Source organism: Pediculus humanus, genomic scaffold (genome assembly GCF_000006295.1).
Source record: "Pediculus humanus corporis 1103172107612 genomic scaffold, whole genome shotgun sequence".
NCBI classification, from domain to species: domain Eukaryota; kingdom Metazoa; phylum Arthropoda; class Insecta; order Psocodea; family Pediculidae; genus Pediculus; species Pediculus humanus.
Genome location: NW_002987226.1, coordinates 219712 through 236904, shown reverse-complemented (window position 1 = coordinate 236904; position 17193 = coordinate 219712). Strand labels below are relative to the sequence as shown.

The following is a 17193-nucleotide window of genomic DNA, read 5'->3' as shown; positions in this document are numbered from 1 at the left end:
ATTTTTTATAACGCGATAAAAAAAAAATTTTCCACCGCCTTTTTTTATTATTATCATATATACTACTACTGGGGGGAAAATAGTTTAATGAGAAAGGTAAAGAAAAGAGTGTGGAAAACCTTTTTTTTTTTTTTTAAAACCTTTTTATACATATACGAACCTTTTTTTTTTGTTTTAACTTTAATAGTTTTTTTTTCTTATTCTTCTTCTTCGTTAAATGTGATAAAATGTGCAAAGGAAATTTTATTAAATAAATAAAAACAAATTTTCTTTCTGCTTTTTTTTTTATTACGGACGACATTTAAAAAAAAAAAAATTTTTTTATCTTTTTCTTTTCGTTTTTTCTTTTTTTCTTGTTTCACGTATTTTAATTTCCTTTTGATGAATTGTATAAAATTTTGTTTGTTTGTTCGTTTGTTTTACTATACATGTATATATTTATATTTTTTAAGGAAATTTCATTTCCTCAAATGTCTTTGTCGTGATTGATTTTAAGTTTTTACAGGAGAAAAACTTTAAAAAAAGAAAACAAACAAACAAACAAACAAAACGAATTTTCCGACTATGAGTTTCGTGTATTGTCAAGTGCATACGTGCGTGAATGCAAGCGTGCGTGCGTGTTTATGTTTTTTTTTTTTTGTTTTTCATTTCATTTTATTTATTTATAATGTTTTCACAATTTATTAAACCTCATTATTTATTATTATTATTATTATTATTATTATTTTATCCGGGGGGATTTTTATGAAGGAAAAAAAAATGCGTGTGCGTTGATCATCACGCGTTAATTTTAATTTTTTTTGCGCCATTTTGATTTGATTTTTTTTTTTTTGGTTTCTTTCCATTTTTATAATTCTTTTTAATACAATTATTATTATTATTATTATTATTATTATTATTATTATTATTATTATTATTATTATTATCAAAAGCGTCATAATATTTCCGTTTCATTTTATTTTATTTTTCTTTTTGCATACATATATATTTAAACAATATGTACAACTCAGAAACATGGGTTTCGTGGGAAATTTATAGAAATACATTTTATAAAATTTTGTCACAATAAACAAAATCGAAATAATAATAATAATAGTAATAATAATAATAATGTATACAAAACTAATAAATTATAAATAAAAAAAAAAAAAATGCCGACAGACAAAAAAAGAAAGAAAAAAAAAAGTTTTCTGTTACAAAATTGGAAACTGGAAGAAAAAAAAAAATTTTTTTTTTTTTTTATTACTGGAGGTGAATCAAACGTGAAAGAGACAGAAGAATGAGAGAGAGAGAGGAAGAGGAAGTAAAAAGAAACTCCAAAGGGTTGTTGTTGTTTTAAAAACTTTTTTTTTTTTTTTTTTTTTTTTTTTTTTAGCTTTTTCGTTATTTCGTTCGGGAAATCCCCTTCCCCCCCTTTACCCCCATTTCAAAATATGAAACATATATATATCTAATATAAATGAGACTCATAAATCAGTTGACAATTTGAGCTATGGCCGAACAAAAAAAAAAAAAAAATTTTTTTTTTTTTTTTACTCTCTCCCGAATAGTCAAAACAAAATAAAAAAAAAAGGGGGGGGGGAAAAAATTGTTAGAGGAACATAAAAAGGAAAGAAAAAAAAAAAAAAAAAAGTTTTTTTAAAGTATTTTTGTTTTACGAACTTGAAAGGAATTTTTATAAAGTTTTTTCTAGCAGAAGAAAACAAAAAAAAATTCAATTTTAAGTTTTTTTTTTATTTCATACACACGCCCACCCCCCCACACACATATATTTTTTTTCTTTTTTCCACCTTCCTCCCCTCTTTCTCTCCCCTCCTTTTCCTCCTCCTCTTCCTCACCAGATGCAGAAGAAACAAAAAATCTCAACGACAAACGAGGCTATTTTAAAAAGAATAAGAAAAAGCAGAAGAAGAAGAAGGAAAAATAATAATAATAAAAATAAACTTGTTTTATTATTTTACGAAATAATAATGATAATAATAATAATAATAATTTAAAAAGGAAAAATTCAAGTCGAACAAAAAGTTAAAAACAAGTTAAAATAAGATTGTTCTGCTCGAGCGAAATAGCTAAAATAGCAGAAAAGACAAAAAAAAGGAAAAAAGGAAAAAAGAAAAAAAGAAAAATTCACGTTGAAAAATTGAAATGTAAAACGGATGGAAATGAAAATTTTTGTTACTTTCCCCCCCCCCCTTTCCCCCACTCTCCCTCCCCCCTATTTCTCTCTCTCTCTCTCTCTCTCTCTCGATTATATACTCGTTTCGATTATTTTGTTTTTTTTTTCGACACTCAAAGAATTTTCTCGTCAAAAAAAAAAAAAAAAAATTCGGAATTATTCGTAAGAGTTAAAGATTTCAAATTTAGAATTTAAGTATCTTCTGCTATCGACGTCATAATGAAAGCACGGAGTGATAACGTCACGAAACAATCCGAAAGACTTGTAGATATTTTTTATTTATTTTCTCGTTTATAAATAATAATAATAATTTTTTTTTTCGTCTGCTAAAAATAAAAATATTCGGGTCACAAAAAAAAAAAAAAACGAATCGACCGGAAAAGGAGGGAGGAAGAAGGGGGTGGGGTGGGGTTGGTAGGTCGAATCGGGTGGAGATTTAAGAAACGAATCGGAAACGATTTTCATCATTGAAAAAAAAAAAAAAAGGGAATCGGACCTGACGGAAAAGTTAAATTGCCAATGGGAAAAAGGGAAAACGTTAGAATGATGATGATGATGATAATAATAATAATAATAAGGCGCAAAATGTTTAATACGTGAACAATGAAAACGAAAGGGTAATGTGTGTAAACGTTTATAAAAAGTTTTTTTTTTTTGAAAAATTTTTTATATATATCGGAGATGAGAGAGAGAGAGAAACCATTTGATTGAAGTGAAATTTAGAAAATGTGAAAAACGTTACGAGATTATAAATGTGAAGAAGGAAAAGAAAAAAGAAAATGAATAAAAGGATAAAATCTGGAGAGCGTGAAAAAAGGAGACTTTAATTTTTTTCTTGTCCGAAATTAAATAAAAATAATACGTTTTATATAATAAGTTTTGAAACTAAGTTTTAAAACTTTTCGCGTCGTTTTAATCGATTTATTTTTTTTTTTTTTTTCACGCTAAAACGCCCACCGAATCAAATTTAATTTAAAACAATCGAAAAAAATTTTTTTTTTTACCGCCGCGGCACTTGTCCTCTGTTGTATGTTACGTAGGGAAACAAATCAAAAAACACGTGGCAACAGAAAACGATTTTTTTTTTTTTTTACCATTTTTTACCACGGCTTTTGTCCTTTGTTATATGTTACGTAGGAAAACAAATTAAAAAACACGTGGCAACAGAATTTGCCAAATTTGTTTTTTTTTAACTTAAATTTACCTAAAAGAAGACTCGATGAAATTATTAATAATAATAATAGTAATATTACAATAAAAACGATGGAAAAAGTTTTTTTTTCTTTTTTTCGATTTAAAAAAAAAAATGTCGTGTCAGAAGCTAAAAAAAAAAAAGCGAACAAACCGAAAAAAGTCAAATAAAAAAAACAAAGTTTTCGAGCAAATATTTGATTAGGCCGAATAAAAAAAAAAAAAAAAATGGAAGAACAAAATTTAAAACACGTTATCACAAATCTGTTGATTTAAAAAAAAAAAAAATTTGTCTTAGAAAACTTTTTCTCATTTTTTAACGATGAAAAGAGGAAGAAAAAAAGAGAGATGAATGGGGAGGTGGAAGGAGGGGGTGGAAGGGGGAGGGGTGGAAGGGGGGGGTGAGATAAGATGAAAATTATCAATTATTATTACAATTATATCAACAAAAAGAAAATGAAAAAATTAAAAGTAAAGAAAAGTAAAGAAAATGGAAAAATGGAAGAAAAAAAAAAACAAAAAGGAAAGAAAAATAGAGAAAGCGAACGGAATATAAAAGAAAGAGAGAGAAAAAAAGATTTGTCGGAATAATAATAATAATAATAAAGTTTACATAAAATTGATTTTACTAAAGAAAGAAATTATAAAAGGTTAAATATTATTTTAATTTAATAACATTAAAAAAAAGGGTTATTGAAAACAATTTTAAAATCTTTTATTCAAATAATAATAATAATAATAAATTAAATCGTTTAAAAAAAAGGTTTCCTTGCTCCCCTAATCCCCCCTCTTACCCTCACCCCCATCCCAATAACAAAAAAATCTCATTCGTTTTCGTCTGTCGTTGATTTATCGACCGATATTTATTTTATTTTATTTTCCTTTCTTTCTTTGTTTTTATAAATTTATTATTATTATTATTATTATTATTATTATTTATAAATAAATAAATAAATACGAATGCATAAAGTAAAATCCTTATTAAATTTAAAATCAAACGTTAAGACGTCTCGCATTTATTAATAATAATAATTATTATTATGCTTTTTTCGCTCGTGTGGAAAACAAAAAAAAAGGATTTTTTCCATTTATAATTTTTTTATCCTTCTCACATTAACATTCAAACACACACACACTCTCTCTCTCTCTGTTTTTCCATTCGTTCCTTTTTACCTTTCACCTTTCCTTTCTTTTTTTTTTTTTAAATTTTCTTTTTTGATTTCTCTTTAATTTCTTAAACTTCCTTTTACACACTCTCTGTCTCTTTCTATCTCTGTCTTTCTCTCCCGCGTTTTATTTAGCAATTCAAATTTAATAGGTTTTATTTAGTAATTTACAAGTTAAATTATAAATCGCATTTTGAATGGTTTAAATCAAAAATTTTATAATTGAGGACATATTTGCAATTCAAACTATTGATTTTTAAACGAAGATAATAATAATTTTAAATTTTTTTTTTTTTTTTACTTTTTAAATTTACCTTATTCGCGGTGTTGATAAATTTCGTTTAAAAAAAAAAATTTCAAATAATAATGATGATGATGATGATGATGGTGATATTAATAATTTAAAAAATAATTTTCTTTGATTCGTTTAGTAAACGCATGAAAAATGAAAACTCACACACGCACCCTCACACGCACGCACGTAATTTGAATTGAATTGAAACGAATGAGATGGAAAATGATTCAATTCCGATTACAGGCACCGCCGTTCCCTTCCCTCTCCCTTCCTCCTCCCCTCTCCTTCCTCCCGCCTATGCCGCATCGCATAGAAAATCTCTTTTTAAGTTTTGACTTTGAAAATAAATGACAATAATAATAATAAATGAAAAGTTTAAAAATTAAAATAACGTATATAAAATTTTCCGGAAAGTGAAAAAACAAAAAAAATTCGAAAACATAATTTTTTTTAACTTCCGCAAAAAAAAAAAAAAAAATTAAAGTTAAATTTAAATTTAAATTTATTAAAAAAAAAAAAAAAACCCTCGAATAGAGTACAAAACTTTGAAAAAGCGAAATTATAAAATGTTTTTATTAAAATATTTAAAATGTATTTATACATATGTAAATTTAACGTTTAATAATTTATTTTAAATCTTTATTTAATGATCAAAAGCATTTATTATTACGCGCGTACGCGCGTGAAAACATGCGTGTATAACGAATTCGTCAATTTATTACATTTAAATAGTTTGAATAAAGTTTTAAACCGGCATACATTATTATTATTATTATTATAATAACGATTATACGATTTTATTTTAAAAAGAGAATGATGACGTAAGCAAAGACGCAACGATCAGCCAATCAGAACGCAGAGATAATTTTTTTTTTCGTTTTAATTTTTGATTGGTCGTTTTTTTCGAACGCGGTAATAATATCACGTGATTAGTTTTTATAAAGTATGACGTAATCAACTACGATCCACCAATGAGAAAGCAGATGTTTTTGTAAAAAATGTTTTCTGATTGGTCGATTATTTAAAATGAATATTTTTAACCTTACACGTCCAAAAAAAAAAAGTAAATGGTTATAAACGTGAGAGAAAATTGTGAAAAATAAATAATAATAATAATGATGATAATGATGATGATAATGATAGTAAATAGTTTCGTAAACTATTTTTTGATAGAATTTAAAACTTAAATAAAAAAAAAAGAAAATGTGGTGGAAGAGAAGGGGAAAAGTGAAGAAGAAGAAGGGAAAAAAAAAAGTTTTTCGACCGAAATTTTAAATTGAAGTAAAAATTTTCCAAAATGGATAAGGTTTTCTTTTTTTTTTTTTTTAAGATTTTCCAGTGACTTTTTCATTTCTGACGTTTTCCTTTTATTTTCTTTTATTTTATTCTCTTTTTTTTTTTTCTATTTTAGTAGTTTTATTTTATTTTATTTTTTCTTTCCTTTCTTTTCTTTTCTTTTTTTTTTTTTTTTTTGTTTTTTCTTTCTAGAATAATCCAAATGTGATTGAAGTTTATGGCTAAAAGTATTGATTAAGTCGTTGAATTCAAACGTGATCTAGCTACCTATTGAAGATTTTCATCAATGTTTCTTTCCTTTTTATAGCTTTTTATCTTCAACAAGTTTCTTTTAGCGATTTTGTCTATGATAAAAATTCAAAGAAAGATTTCCTCAGAGACAACCGAACCAAACCTGCAATCCAAAGTTTTTTTTCTTTCCTTTTCTTCCTTCCTTCCTTCCTTCTTTCCTTTCCTTTCCTTCCTTTTACTATTATTATTATTAATCTTTTATTAGGATTAGAAAATAAAATTTCGTCCATTTTACGTGTAAATAATAATTTTTTTCTTTCTTCTTCTTTTTATTCTTTCATTTTTATAAAAGTCAAATATTTTGATTAATTTTTTGTTGATTTTTTTCATGTTTGTACCTATTTTTTCTTCTGCTTCTTCCGTTTCCGATTATATATATAATTTTATTTCATTTCAATCGGTTTTTTTTTAAAAAAAAAAAAAACCGATATGCCATTTTTTTTTAAAATCTCGTTAATAATACGAGAAGGAGAAGAAGAAGAAGAAGAAAAAAAAGTTTTAAAGCTAGCAATTGAAAATTAATAGAGTTGTCAAAAACATTGTATTGGTTATCATTATTATTATTATTATCATCATCATCATCATCGTCCTCGTCGTTCTTATTATTTAACTTAAATAAAAATAAAAATAATAAAAAAAATCTCGATTTCAACTTTATTAAAAAAATAAAAATGGCGCGAAAAACCGGAGGATAGGGAAAAAAAATACAATCGTTATTATTATTATTTATTTTCGTGGGATTAGAAAAGAGAAGGAAAAAATATATAAAAATAAAAGGAAATGAGGTAAAAGACAAAAAAAATAAAAAATAAAACGAATGATGGGTTAAGTGAAATGATGGGCGTTAGAATAATAAAAAAAAATCGGTGTGAGAAATAAAGCTTAATTTAAAAAAGAAGTTGAAAGGGGAGAGTAAGGGGTAAAAGGAAACGACACGCACACGCACGTACGCACACACACACACACACATAAAAATATTAAGGTCCATATTCAGTTATCTTTTTTTCCTTTTTTTTGGTTTTTTTTTTTTACCCTTAAATTCTTTCTCTTTCTTTTTTTATATCTTTCATAAAACATTTTTTTTTTTTTTTGAGAGAGAGAGAGAGAGAGAAAGAGAGAGAGGGGCGCTAGAGGAAAGGGGGGGGGGAAGAATAAAAATTATTACTCGCATTTTTCTTTGTTAGAACGGTAATTTTTTTTTTTTTTTTAAATTTTTGCGACTCTTCTTTGTTGAAATCACTCTCTCACTCACTTTCACTCTCACCCTCTCCCTCTCCCTCCCTCTCTCGCTCCCCTGTTTATTCTTTTCAGTCATCATTTTCCAAGTTTTTTTTTTTTTTTTTTTAATAACCGAATGCTATTTACGATGAATAATTTTTCACGTTTATTAAATATTTAAAGTTATCACTGATAATAATAATAATAATTTTTTAACGAATGTTATTCACTCACACACATAAAATTTTCTTTTTCTTTTTATGAAAAAGTAGGAAAAGGAAAGCGTACGTACGTACGTGCGTACGTATGCGTGCGTACGTATGTGTGCGTACATATATAAATTCGTACGAGATTTGAATAAAACAAACGAGAAAAAAAAAAAAAAAAGATAACCGACCAACCGACGAACCGACCGTTATGATGATAAAAAACGATGATAATAAATTTAATAACTTTTTCGGTCATTAAAAATAAATATTTTCATGTTTTCTGGAACGATGAACTGTAATTACGGTCGTAAAATCTTTGATATTGTAAATACAAAAAAAAAAAAAAATACAAAATCCGAGGAAAGATTTTATACTTTTACCCCCTCCCCTTTCCTCCCTTCCTCTCTTCCTTCCCCCTCACTCCCCTTTGCCCCCTTCGCTCCCAATTCGAATTCGCATATTTTAATTTTTTTCCTTTCTCTCTTTCTTTCTCTCTCTCTCTCTCTCTCTCTTGCTCTCCCTCTCTCTCTATCGCGCGCGATTTTCGTTTTTAATATTTTATTATTATTAATAATAATAATGATGATGTTTTATGTAAGGAAAACGTTTCGTCAAAAATAAATCGTAATTTATCGCCCACGTTAAAAAAAAAGAAAGGAAAATTTTTTTGGATACTATTTCCGGTTTGTGAAGGTTTAAAAAAAAAAAAATCCCGAAGAAGACAACGATAATGATGATGATGATGATGATGATGATGATAATTGAATGATGCGTGTGGGAAAAGTATAAAAAAATCGTAAAACGATTCAAGTTTGTTGTTGTTGTTGTCGTTGTCGTCGTTGTACGCCGTCATATATTATTAAAACTTTGATGAGGGTTTTCATATTCTTATCATTATTTTATTTTTATCAAATTGTAAATGACGAAAAAGAAATACGTTACGCGGGGAAGGGAGTAGAAGAGTGGAGAAAGGGGAAGGAGAGGAGAAGTCGAAAGAAAATAAAAAAAAAAAAGTTTTTTGTAAATGTCTCGACGGCACACACACCACGTGGCATCGATAAATTTTCTTTTTTTTTTTTTTTCTTTTTAAAAACGTTTGTAATTTGAAAAATTTTAAAGGAAATTACAAGAAAAGGATAAGAAAATATATATAAAAAACAAACGAACAAACAAACAAGCGAAAAATTGTTTTATTTGTCGCAGTTATTTCATTTAAAAAATTGTATTAATTCCCACGTTTTTGCGAACACGTAGAGAGAGAGAGAGAGAGAGAGAGAGGTGGAAACAGGAGGAGAAGGGGGGCACGTAAAAAAAACGTTTTAAACGATTTTAAAAATTTAACCTTTCCCTCTCCCTCTCCCCCTCCTCCCTTCCTCCGTTATTTCGAGATTTAAGTCGAATTAATCGATTAAATTCAAAAATTCAAAAATCCAAAAAAAAAGAGATTTGAAAATTAAACCACTTTGTGATTATTATTATTATTATTTTTTTTTTTTAATATTTATCTTTTGTCAAAAATTGTCAACTGGAACTGGAGAACTTTTTTTAAATCAAAAACAGAAGCATAAAATTGTAAAAACGTTTTTTTTTTTTAAATTAACGAGAGCAAATTTTTGCTGGAGGAGAAAATTAAAAAAATTTTTTTTTTTTTTTTAGGTGTTTTCATTCGATTGGTTAATTTATCATATTATTATTATTATTATTATTTTGTCGCGTGATGTTTTGAGGTTTAATTAAACCATTACATTTTTTTTTAGCTCCGGTAGTGGAGAGGAGGGGGCAAAAGTGGAAAGAGAGGAGGCTGTCGTGTGATTATAATTTTCTCCCCATTATCTTTTACGTCGCATTAAATTAATAACACAATTGAACGATTACAAAAAGCAACCGAATTTAATTATTATTATTATTATTTCATATTTTAAATACGTAAAAACGTTCTTACGTTGGTTTTTTTTGAACAACAAAAAAAAATTCTATAAAAATCGAGTGAAAGTTCAAAAAAAAAGAAAAAAAAAAGGTCAGTATCAATCAATATGGCGTATCAATCATCTTCGACTGACTCGAACCTGACTTAAAATTTTTTATCTTTCATTTTTTTTTTTTTTTAAATTCATAATAAATCATTTTTCGTTTAAAAAAAAAAAAAATGGTTCCTTATGAATTATTGTTTTTTTTTTTTTTTTTTTTTTTTTTTGCTAACGTTCATACGAATTTAATAACGGCTAAAAACAAACAATTTTGAAATTATATATTTATACGAAGAGAAAGAAAGAGAGAGAGGGGTTGATTGGGATTATGTGAAAGAGAGAAAGACAAAAAATTAATTATACGTTTTGTTATTTAAAAAAAAAAAAAAAAAAAAATCACGACAATTTTTTTTTGTTTTGTTCCTATAAGAAAAAATCGGGAGATTATTGGGAAAACGAAGAAAAATAAAGAGGAGTAAGAGTGAGAGAGGGGAGGAGAGGGAAAAAAATGCACGGGGGAATTTAAAGAGCTATTACAAAAAAGAAAAAAATCGGGAGTAAAAAATCGATAAGTTCATAAAATTTTTTATAGTTTTCAATGTATATATATATACGAGAAGCACCCCATAAATGAAGCATAACAAATGTTTTTCTTTTCTTTATCCCTCCCCTCCTCCCCTATCTCTCTCTCTCTCTCTCTTTTTTCCAATCATATCTTTTTTCTCTCTTTCTCTCTCTCTCTTTGACATTTTTTCTTTTATCTTTTTTCAGCATCCATTTCATCTTAGATCTACGGTTATTAACTAAAAATGAAATTTTTCTTTTTTTTTTTCAGAGGAGTTTTGCAACAGGGGCGTATGCAGTACAAAGAAGCCATGCAAAGTTATCATCTTGCTATCCGATATAGGCCTTCATTAGCCGGTGAGTTTTCATAATTATTATTATTATTATTATTATTATTCGTCGTGTTAAACATACAAACATGGAAAATTGTCGATTGTTCGTTTGTTTGTTTTTTTTTTTTTATGCATTTTAAATGACGTTTTATGATAAAATATATTTTATACATTTTTTTTTCTTTTTGTATTTATCTGCACTGCACATTTTTCGCCATTTTGAATTTTTAAAAAAATGTCTAGAAGGTTTTCCGGAAAGAGAGAGAGAGAGAGAGAGAGAGGGAAAAATATTTTTTATATGGTTTAATAAGAAATTTTAACTTCTTAAAATTTTTTTTTTCCACTCGGAAAATTATGAAACACTCACCCCTGTAATTAAAATTTTTACTCAGGTCGGAAAATTATAAAAAGTATTTTATCATCATTATTTAGGTTTTTTGTTTAAATAATTTTGTACCTGCTTAAAAAAATGTTTGGGAACTGGCGAGTTTTGTAACAACCACAAAAAAAAATTTGGTTAAATGATTCGAGTTTGTCGCTTAAATGAGTGTCGTTTGTCGTGTGAGTGAAAACAAACAAACAAACAAACGGTGGAAAAAATTTTTTGTTTTTATTTAAATTGAAATTTAGGGGAAGGGGAGGGGGGAAAAATTAAAAATTATAATTATTATCATTACAAACGGGGAAAAAGAAAAATGATGAAATATTATTTTATGCAAATTATTATTACCTTTATTTCCGTAATTTTTAACATTTACCTCGCTCCTACGTAATTAAATTTATTATTATTATTATTATTATTATTATTATTATTATTTTATGTGAGTGTGTGAGTGTTGAATTTTATTATTATTTAATCCTCGACATCTGTTTTTTTTTTTTTCATCATCATTATCATTTCGAAAAGTTTAAATAGAGAAAAAAGGAAAAAATTGTTTGAAATATTATTATTATTCGTACTCGTTTTGTTTTTTTTTTTGGGGGGGAGGGGGAGGGGGGAATTTGGTAACGGTCGAATGTGAATACGTCACATTTGCGGATCAATCAAAAAAATTTGAAATTTAAAATAATTTATTATTATTATTATTAATTAATGTTTATTATTAAAAAAGAAAAAAAAATGTCTTTTTCGCATGAAAATTTAATTTGATTTAAGATTTCCCGCGTTTTTTTTTGGAAAATATCATAGGAATCACGCGAATATCTTTTCCAGGCTGTTACCCTCCATGATAATTTTTTATATATATATATTTTTTTTATCCAAAAAAAAAAATGTTTTGCGGTTCTGATTTCGTGTGAAGAATAAATAATATTAAACGTTGTTTTTTTCCACTTGAGATTATATTTATGTTTATACATTTATATATATACATATATATATAATACGTTTCTGCGGTTTTTATTCATTATTTTTTATCGGTTAAATTTTATATATTATTATTATTATTATTATTAAAATGCGTGACTTTTTAAAATACTGTCGAGTATTTTTTAAATGATCGAAAAAAAAATAAAATAAAATAAAACCCTCGAAATTATTATAATTATTATTATTATTAATTCTAAATTTTTTTAAATGATTAAAATGAATGTGGGACAAAGAGGGGAAAGGGGAAGGAGGAAGGAGAAAAGGAGAGGAAAGCAGACGATGTATTCGAAAACAACAGGAAAAATTAATTTCATTATCACATAATTATTTCAAAAAATAAAAAAAAAATAATTTTACTTTTAAAAAAATTATGGGTCATTTGTCTTTTTTTTTTTTTTAATATTTTTTTTTCGAAGGTTGGTAATAAAATTAATTATTATTATTATTTTTTTTTTTCGGTGAGATTAAATTCGAAACGTTTAAAACGAAAAACCGGAAATTCATTTATAAATTCGTAAAAATAATTTTTGTTTTTTTAATTTTTTTTTTCATTTCCGTTACGATAATAATAATAATAATAATAATAATAATAATTATCATCATTATTATTTTTGTTTTCTCTCCCTTAGACGAATCGTATATCGATCAAGAACCGTGATTTTATTATTATTATTATTATTATTATTATTATTATTATCCACCATTAAACACGACAAGGCTACTTGTCGGAGTTTTTAAGTATTTATCCGAGGTTTCTACCCGATTCCTTAGGGACAAATACTCGAATTTCGGTGGTGCCACTTATTATAAGATAGCACCACATCAATTCTTGAAGGTCTTCCTGAGTCCGTCTTTTTCGATGGGAACGATTTGTCTCCTGAACTGGGCTCCGGTGACTAACATCTTTGGAGTGGCCAGGGTCAGAAGCAGTAAAATTCACGTTCTCGTCGAGCTGCCTCAGGTCGACAGTAGAACAAGATTTGTTTTTTGGTTCTTACTTTGTCTTGTTCTCATTTTTTTTTTTTTTTGCTCTTTTAAGCCAACAGCACGTGGCGTTCTCAGACGGTCACCCATCCAAGTTTGCACCACGCCCGATGCTGCTTAACTTCGGTGATCGTACGGGAACCGGTGTGACCAGCACGCTATGGCCGTTGGCTTTTATTATTATTATTATTATTATTATTATTATTATTATTGAATTTAACAACGGGAATTGACAAAAAAAAAAAAAAAAAAAAAAGGAGGGAAGAAAAAAAAAAAAAAGTTAATTTTATTCATCGTTTTTTCTCGAACGTGGAAAAAAGAGAGAGAGAGAAATCAATAAATAATAATAATAATAAATAAATAAATAAATAATTTTTATTCTTTTTTTTTTTAATTTCAATATCAATAATTAAAATGTTTAATTCATTTGAAATAAAAATAAAAATAAAGTCATCGACCTTGTTTTATAATAAAAAAACGAACAGATGGCGTCTCCGCGAATCATCATCCATTTTGAATTTTTTTTTTTTTTTTTCATTAATTAAATCACGATCGGATATCATCGTACATTTCCGGAGATTCGTCATTATCGTCATTACGGGGTGGTAAAATGAAAAAAAAAAAAAATGTGAAGGGAAAATCATTTATTTAAGGGAAAAATTTGTGTGGGGTGTGGAAAATTTTTTTTTTTTTTCGGGAAATTTTTTAAATTTCCCGCCTTTTTTTTTTTAAATTTAAATTTTTTGGATTTATCGTTTCGTTTATCCGTTAAATAAATAAATAAATTAATAATAATAATAAATGAAATTATATAAATAAAAAAAAAAAAAAACCGATGAACTATTAATTATAAATTTAATTTACCACGTCGTTTTGTACACGTGTATGTGTTAAAAGAAAGAGAGAGAGAGTGAGAGTGAGGGAAAGAGACAGATTTTAAAATTAAGGTTTATTTCAGTGAGTTAGCTAGATAGGAAAGCTTAAATTAGGAAAAAAAAATAAAAAGGAAAAAAGGAAAAAGAAAGGAAAAAAAAAAAACAAAGGCGATTACATAACAAAACAACAACAACAACAAATCCTTTGTTTAAAGAGGTTGTAAACAAAAGATTTAGGTAAAAATTTACTCAAGGTATTATTATTATTATTATTATTATTATTATTATTATTATTATTATTATTATTTGGTTTTTGTTGTTTTTTGCCATATTGTAAATATTTTTTTTGCTGTCGTCATCATTTGCTTCGTTGTCGTTGTCATCATCGTCGTCGTCAGTAATATCATTGACTTCTGTTTAATTTAAAAAAGAAAAAAATTTACAAAGAAACTCTTACGTTGAAAATAAATTTATTTTTCATTTACAAAAGAGTTTAACAAAAAAAAAAGAAAAATTTAAAATGTTTTCTTCTGCTTTTTGTTTTTTTTGTTATATACGAAATGTATTTTTTTTTCCCCATTCTCGACTTAAAATATTTTACTGTTAATTTACTCTTTTCTTTTTTGTGCAGGAGGGGGGGTGGGAGGCGGAGCGAGGGGCGGGGAAAGGCTCCTAACCCGCCTTTCAATTTTAGTAGTAGTAATAATAATAGTTTTCTCACCGAATTTTCCTAAAAATCTAAAACGTTTTACGCGTTTTTTTAGTGATATCGTATATAGTGTGTAGCAATTATTCACGTCGAAACGCCTCACTCTCGTCCTCTCTTTTTTCCTCCCTCCCGTCCTCCCCCCGACGGTGTTTTGTGACTTTAAAAGATTTTCACATAAATTTTTTTTTTTTTTTTTTCTAGTTCTATTTCTATTTCTACGGTTGGGGTGTTGTCTACTTAAAACGCATGTTTTTTTTTTTTTTTTGGATGAAAACAAAACAAACAACAACAACAACAACAAACACGGGGAGGGGGGGAAAAACGTTAATTTTCCTACTACTTTTGTTTTCTTTTCCCACCGCCTTCTCGATAATGACTCGTCGGAATGTTTTTTTTTTTTTGCGCTGTGCATTATTTTTTTTGCTTTATTTAAAGGTAACAACGAGGACACTTTTTTTTTTTTTACTGTTGCTGTTGCTACGGAGTAAACACACAAAAAGCGTTATTAGTATTAATTATTATTATTATTATTATTATTTCGCCTTTGCATATTTAAAACATTATTAAAATTTATTTAATGGAAACATTTAATGTGATGTGTGTGACCATAATTTACAACCTTTTAAAGTTATCATTTATTTATTAAAAAATGTAAAAATTTCAGGCGACGTTATTAATAATAATAATAATAATAATAATGATGATAATAATAATAATAATAAACCTCGAATGCACTTGCACGCCATTAGTGCCTTTTAATTTTTTTTTTCTCTCTTCCTCCCCCTCACTCTCTCACTCTCTCTCTCTCTCAAATCGTTCATAATTTTTCATTTGTTTTTGTTTATTTTTTTTTTTTCTCCTCTCTTGCTACCACGTGACTTTTTGTTTTTTGTAATGGCGAACGGAAGTGACGTAATTTTTATTATTTTTTTATTTTTTATTGCCGTCGTTCGATTTTTCATACGATTCGGATAGAAAAAGGAAAATTTTCGTTAAAGGATTTTTTTTTTTTAGATGAACGTTAATAATGGTAATTATTATTATTACTATTATTATTATTATTATTATTATTATTATTATTATTATTATTATTATTATTATTATTACCCTTTTCAAAATATTTCATTTTGATTTTAATTTTCCGACAGGATACCGAAAAGGAAAAGTTGTGTGTGTGTGTGTGTGTGTGTTGGGGAAAATTTTTTTTTTCGAAAACAGGTTAAATTGCGTTTTCCGTAATCATTGAGCCATTGATTTTGTCATGTTTTGTTACCATTAAGAGATAAAATCTTTTCTGGTGATTCTATTTTTTGAAAATGTAACGAGGATCCCTCTACCGAAAAATCATGTTTATTTAAATTTTTTAAAAACATATACATATATATGTATTTCATTCATTTGTTTTTCTTTTTGGGGGGGAAAGGCAGAGGAAAGCGGATGGGGGGTAAAACCCGCATCCGTCATTATTATTATTATTATTACTTTGTTTTTGTTTTACGGTCTCGCGTCGTTTTATATTACACCGAGTAATTTTTTTTTTGTTTTGTTATTCTTTCGTTTGAAATATTATACTTAAGCTAATTAAAAACATTTGACGTTATTTTTGTTACCATATTTTGATGTTTTAAAATTTCACACTAAAATTTTTACGCCATTTTGTTTTTTTTTTTTTTTTTTTTTTTTTTTTTTTTGTTAAAAAATGCTACCACATTCGAATTAGTTCGTTGGTTTTTTTTTGTTGAAAATTTTCATAAAAATGTCTCTTACTTAATTATTATTATTATTATTTTTATTATTATTTACGATTAAAAATTTTAATTAAGGTTTTTTTTAATAATAATTAAATAAATAATGATGATAATAATAATAATAACGGAAACAGTTAGCAGTCGAAAGGAAAACAAAAACCGCGAAAATTTTTTTTAAGATTTTCCTCTTCATTTTCTCGAGATTAAGATCCTTTTTTTTTCTCTCTCTCTCTCTCTCATCTGTTTAAAAAAATTATATTTATATGTAAAATAATGATAATAATAATAAGTTTTTTGTATAATCTAAGAATGTTTTTTTTTTTTCTTTATTAATTTTTCAGTTGCATATCTCAATTTGGGACAATTGTTGGCAACTCAGGGAAAATGCGAAGAAGCCATTGTTATACTTCGACGATGTAGTCAATTGGATGGCACGGGATTAAAAGATCAAAAACAACACGAAACAACTAAAATAACGGCGTTGTTACATTTGGGAAGATTATTTGCCGATCAGGGAAGATATAACAAAGCCGTTTCCGTTTACATGGAAGCCGTTAAAGCCATGCCACATTTTTATCAACCTCAGGTAAGTTTTTATTTTGCGTTTATGATAGAAACGACAACGTTTTACGATTTCGCTTTTCTCCTTCTCCTTCCCCCCTTACCCATCCGTCGAAAGAAAAAGGAAACAAATTTTCCGATGTATTTTCTCTCCCTCTTTCTCTTTCTCTTCATTCTGTCCGCCATATTTTTTTTTCTCCCACATTTGGAATTAGTTACTAATGGAGAAAAAAAAAATTTAA

General features: G+C 26.8%; 1 protein-coding gene across 1 annotated transcript; it reads left to right on the top strand.

Annotated features, from left to right (window-relative positions):
• Positions 1 to 16079: 16079 nt before the first annotated feature.
• Positions 16080 to 17193, top strand: Phum_PHUM241810 (uncharacterized protein; the record flags this gene model as incomplete). Its single annotated transcript, XM_002426169.1, has 3 exons — positions 16080 to 16086; positions 16732 to 16976; positions 17167 to 17193. The coding sequence occupies 3 exons, from the start codon at positions 16080 to 16082 to the stop codon at positions 17191 to 17193; spliced, it is 279 nt and encodes a 92-aa protein (XP_002426214.1).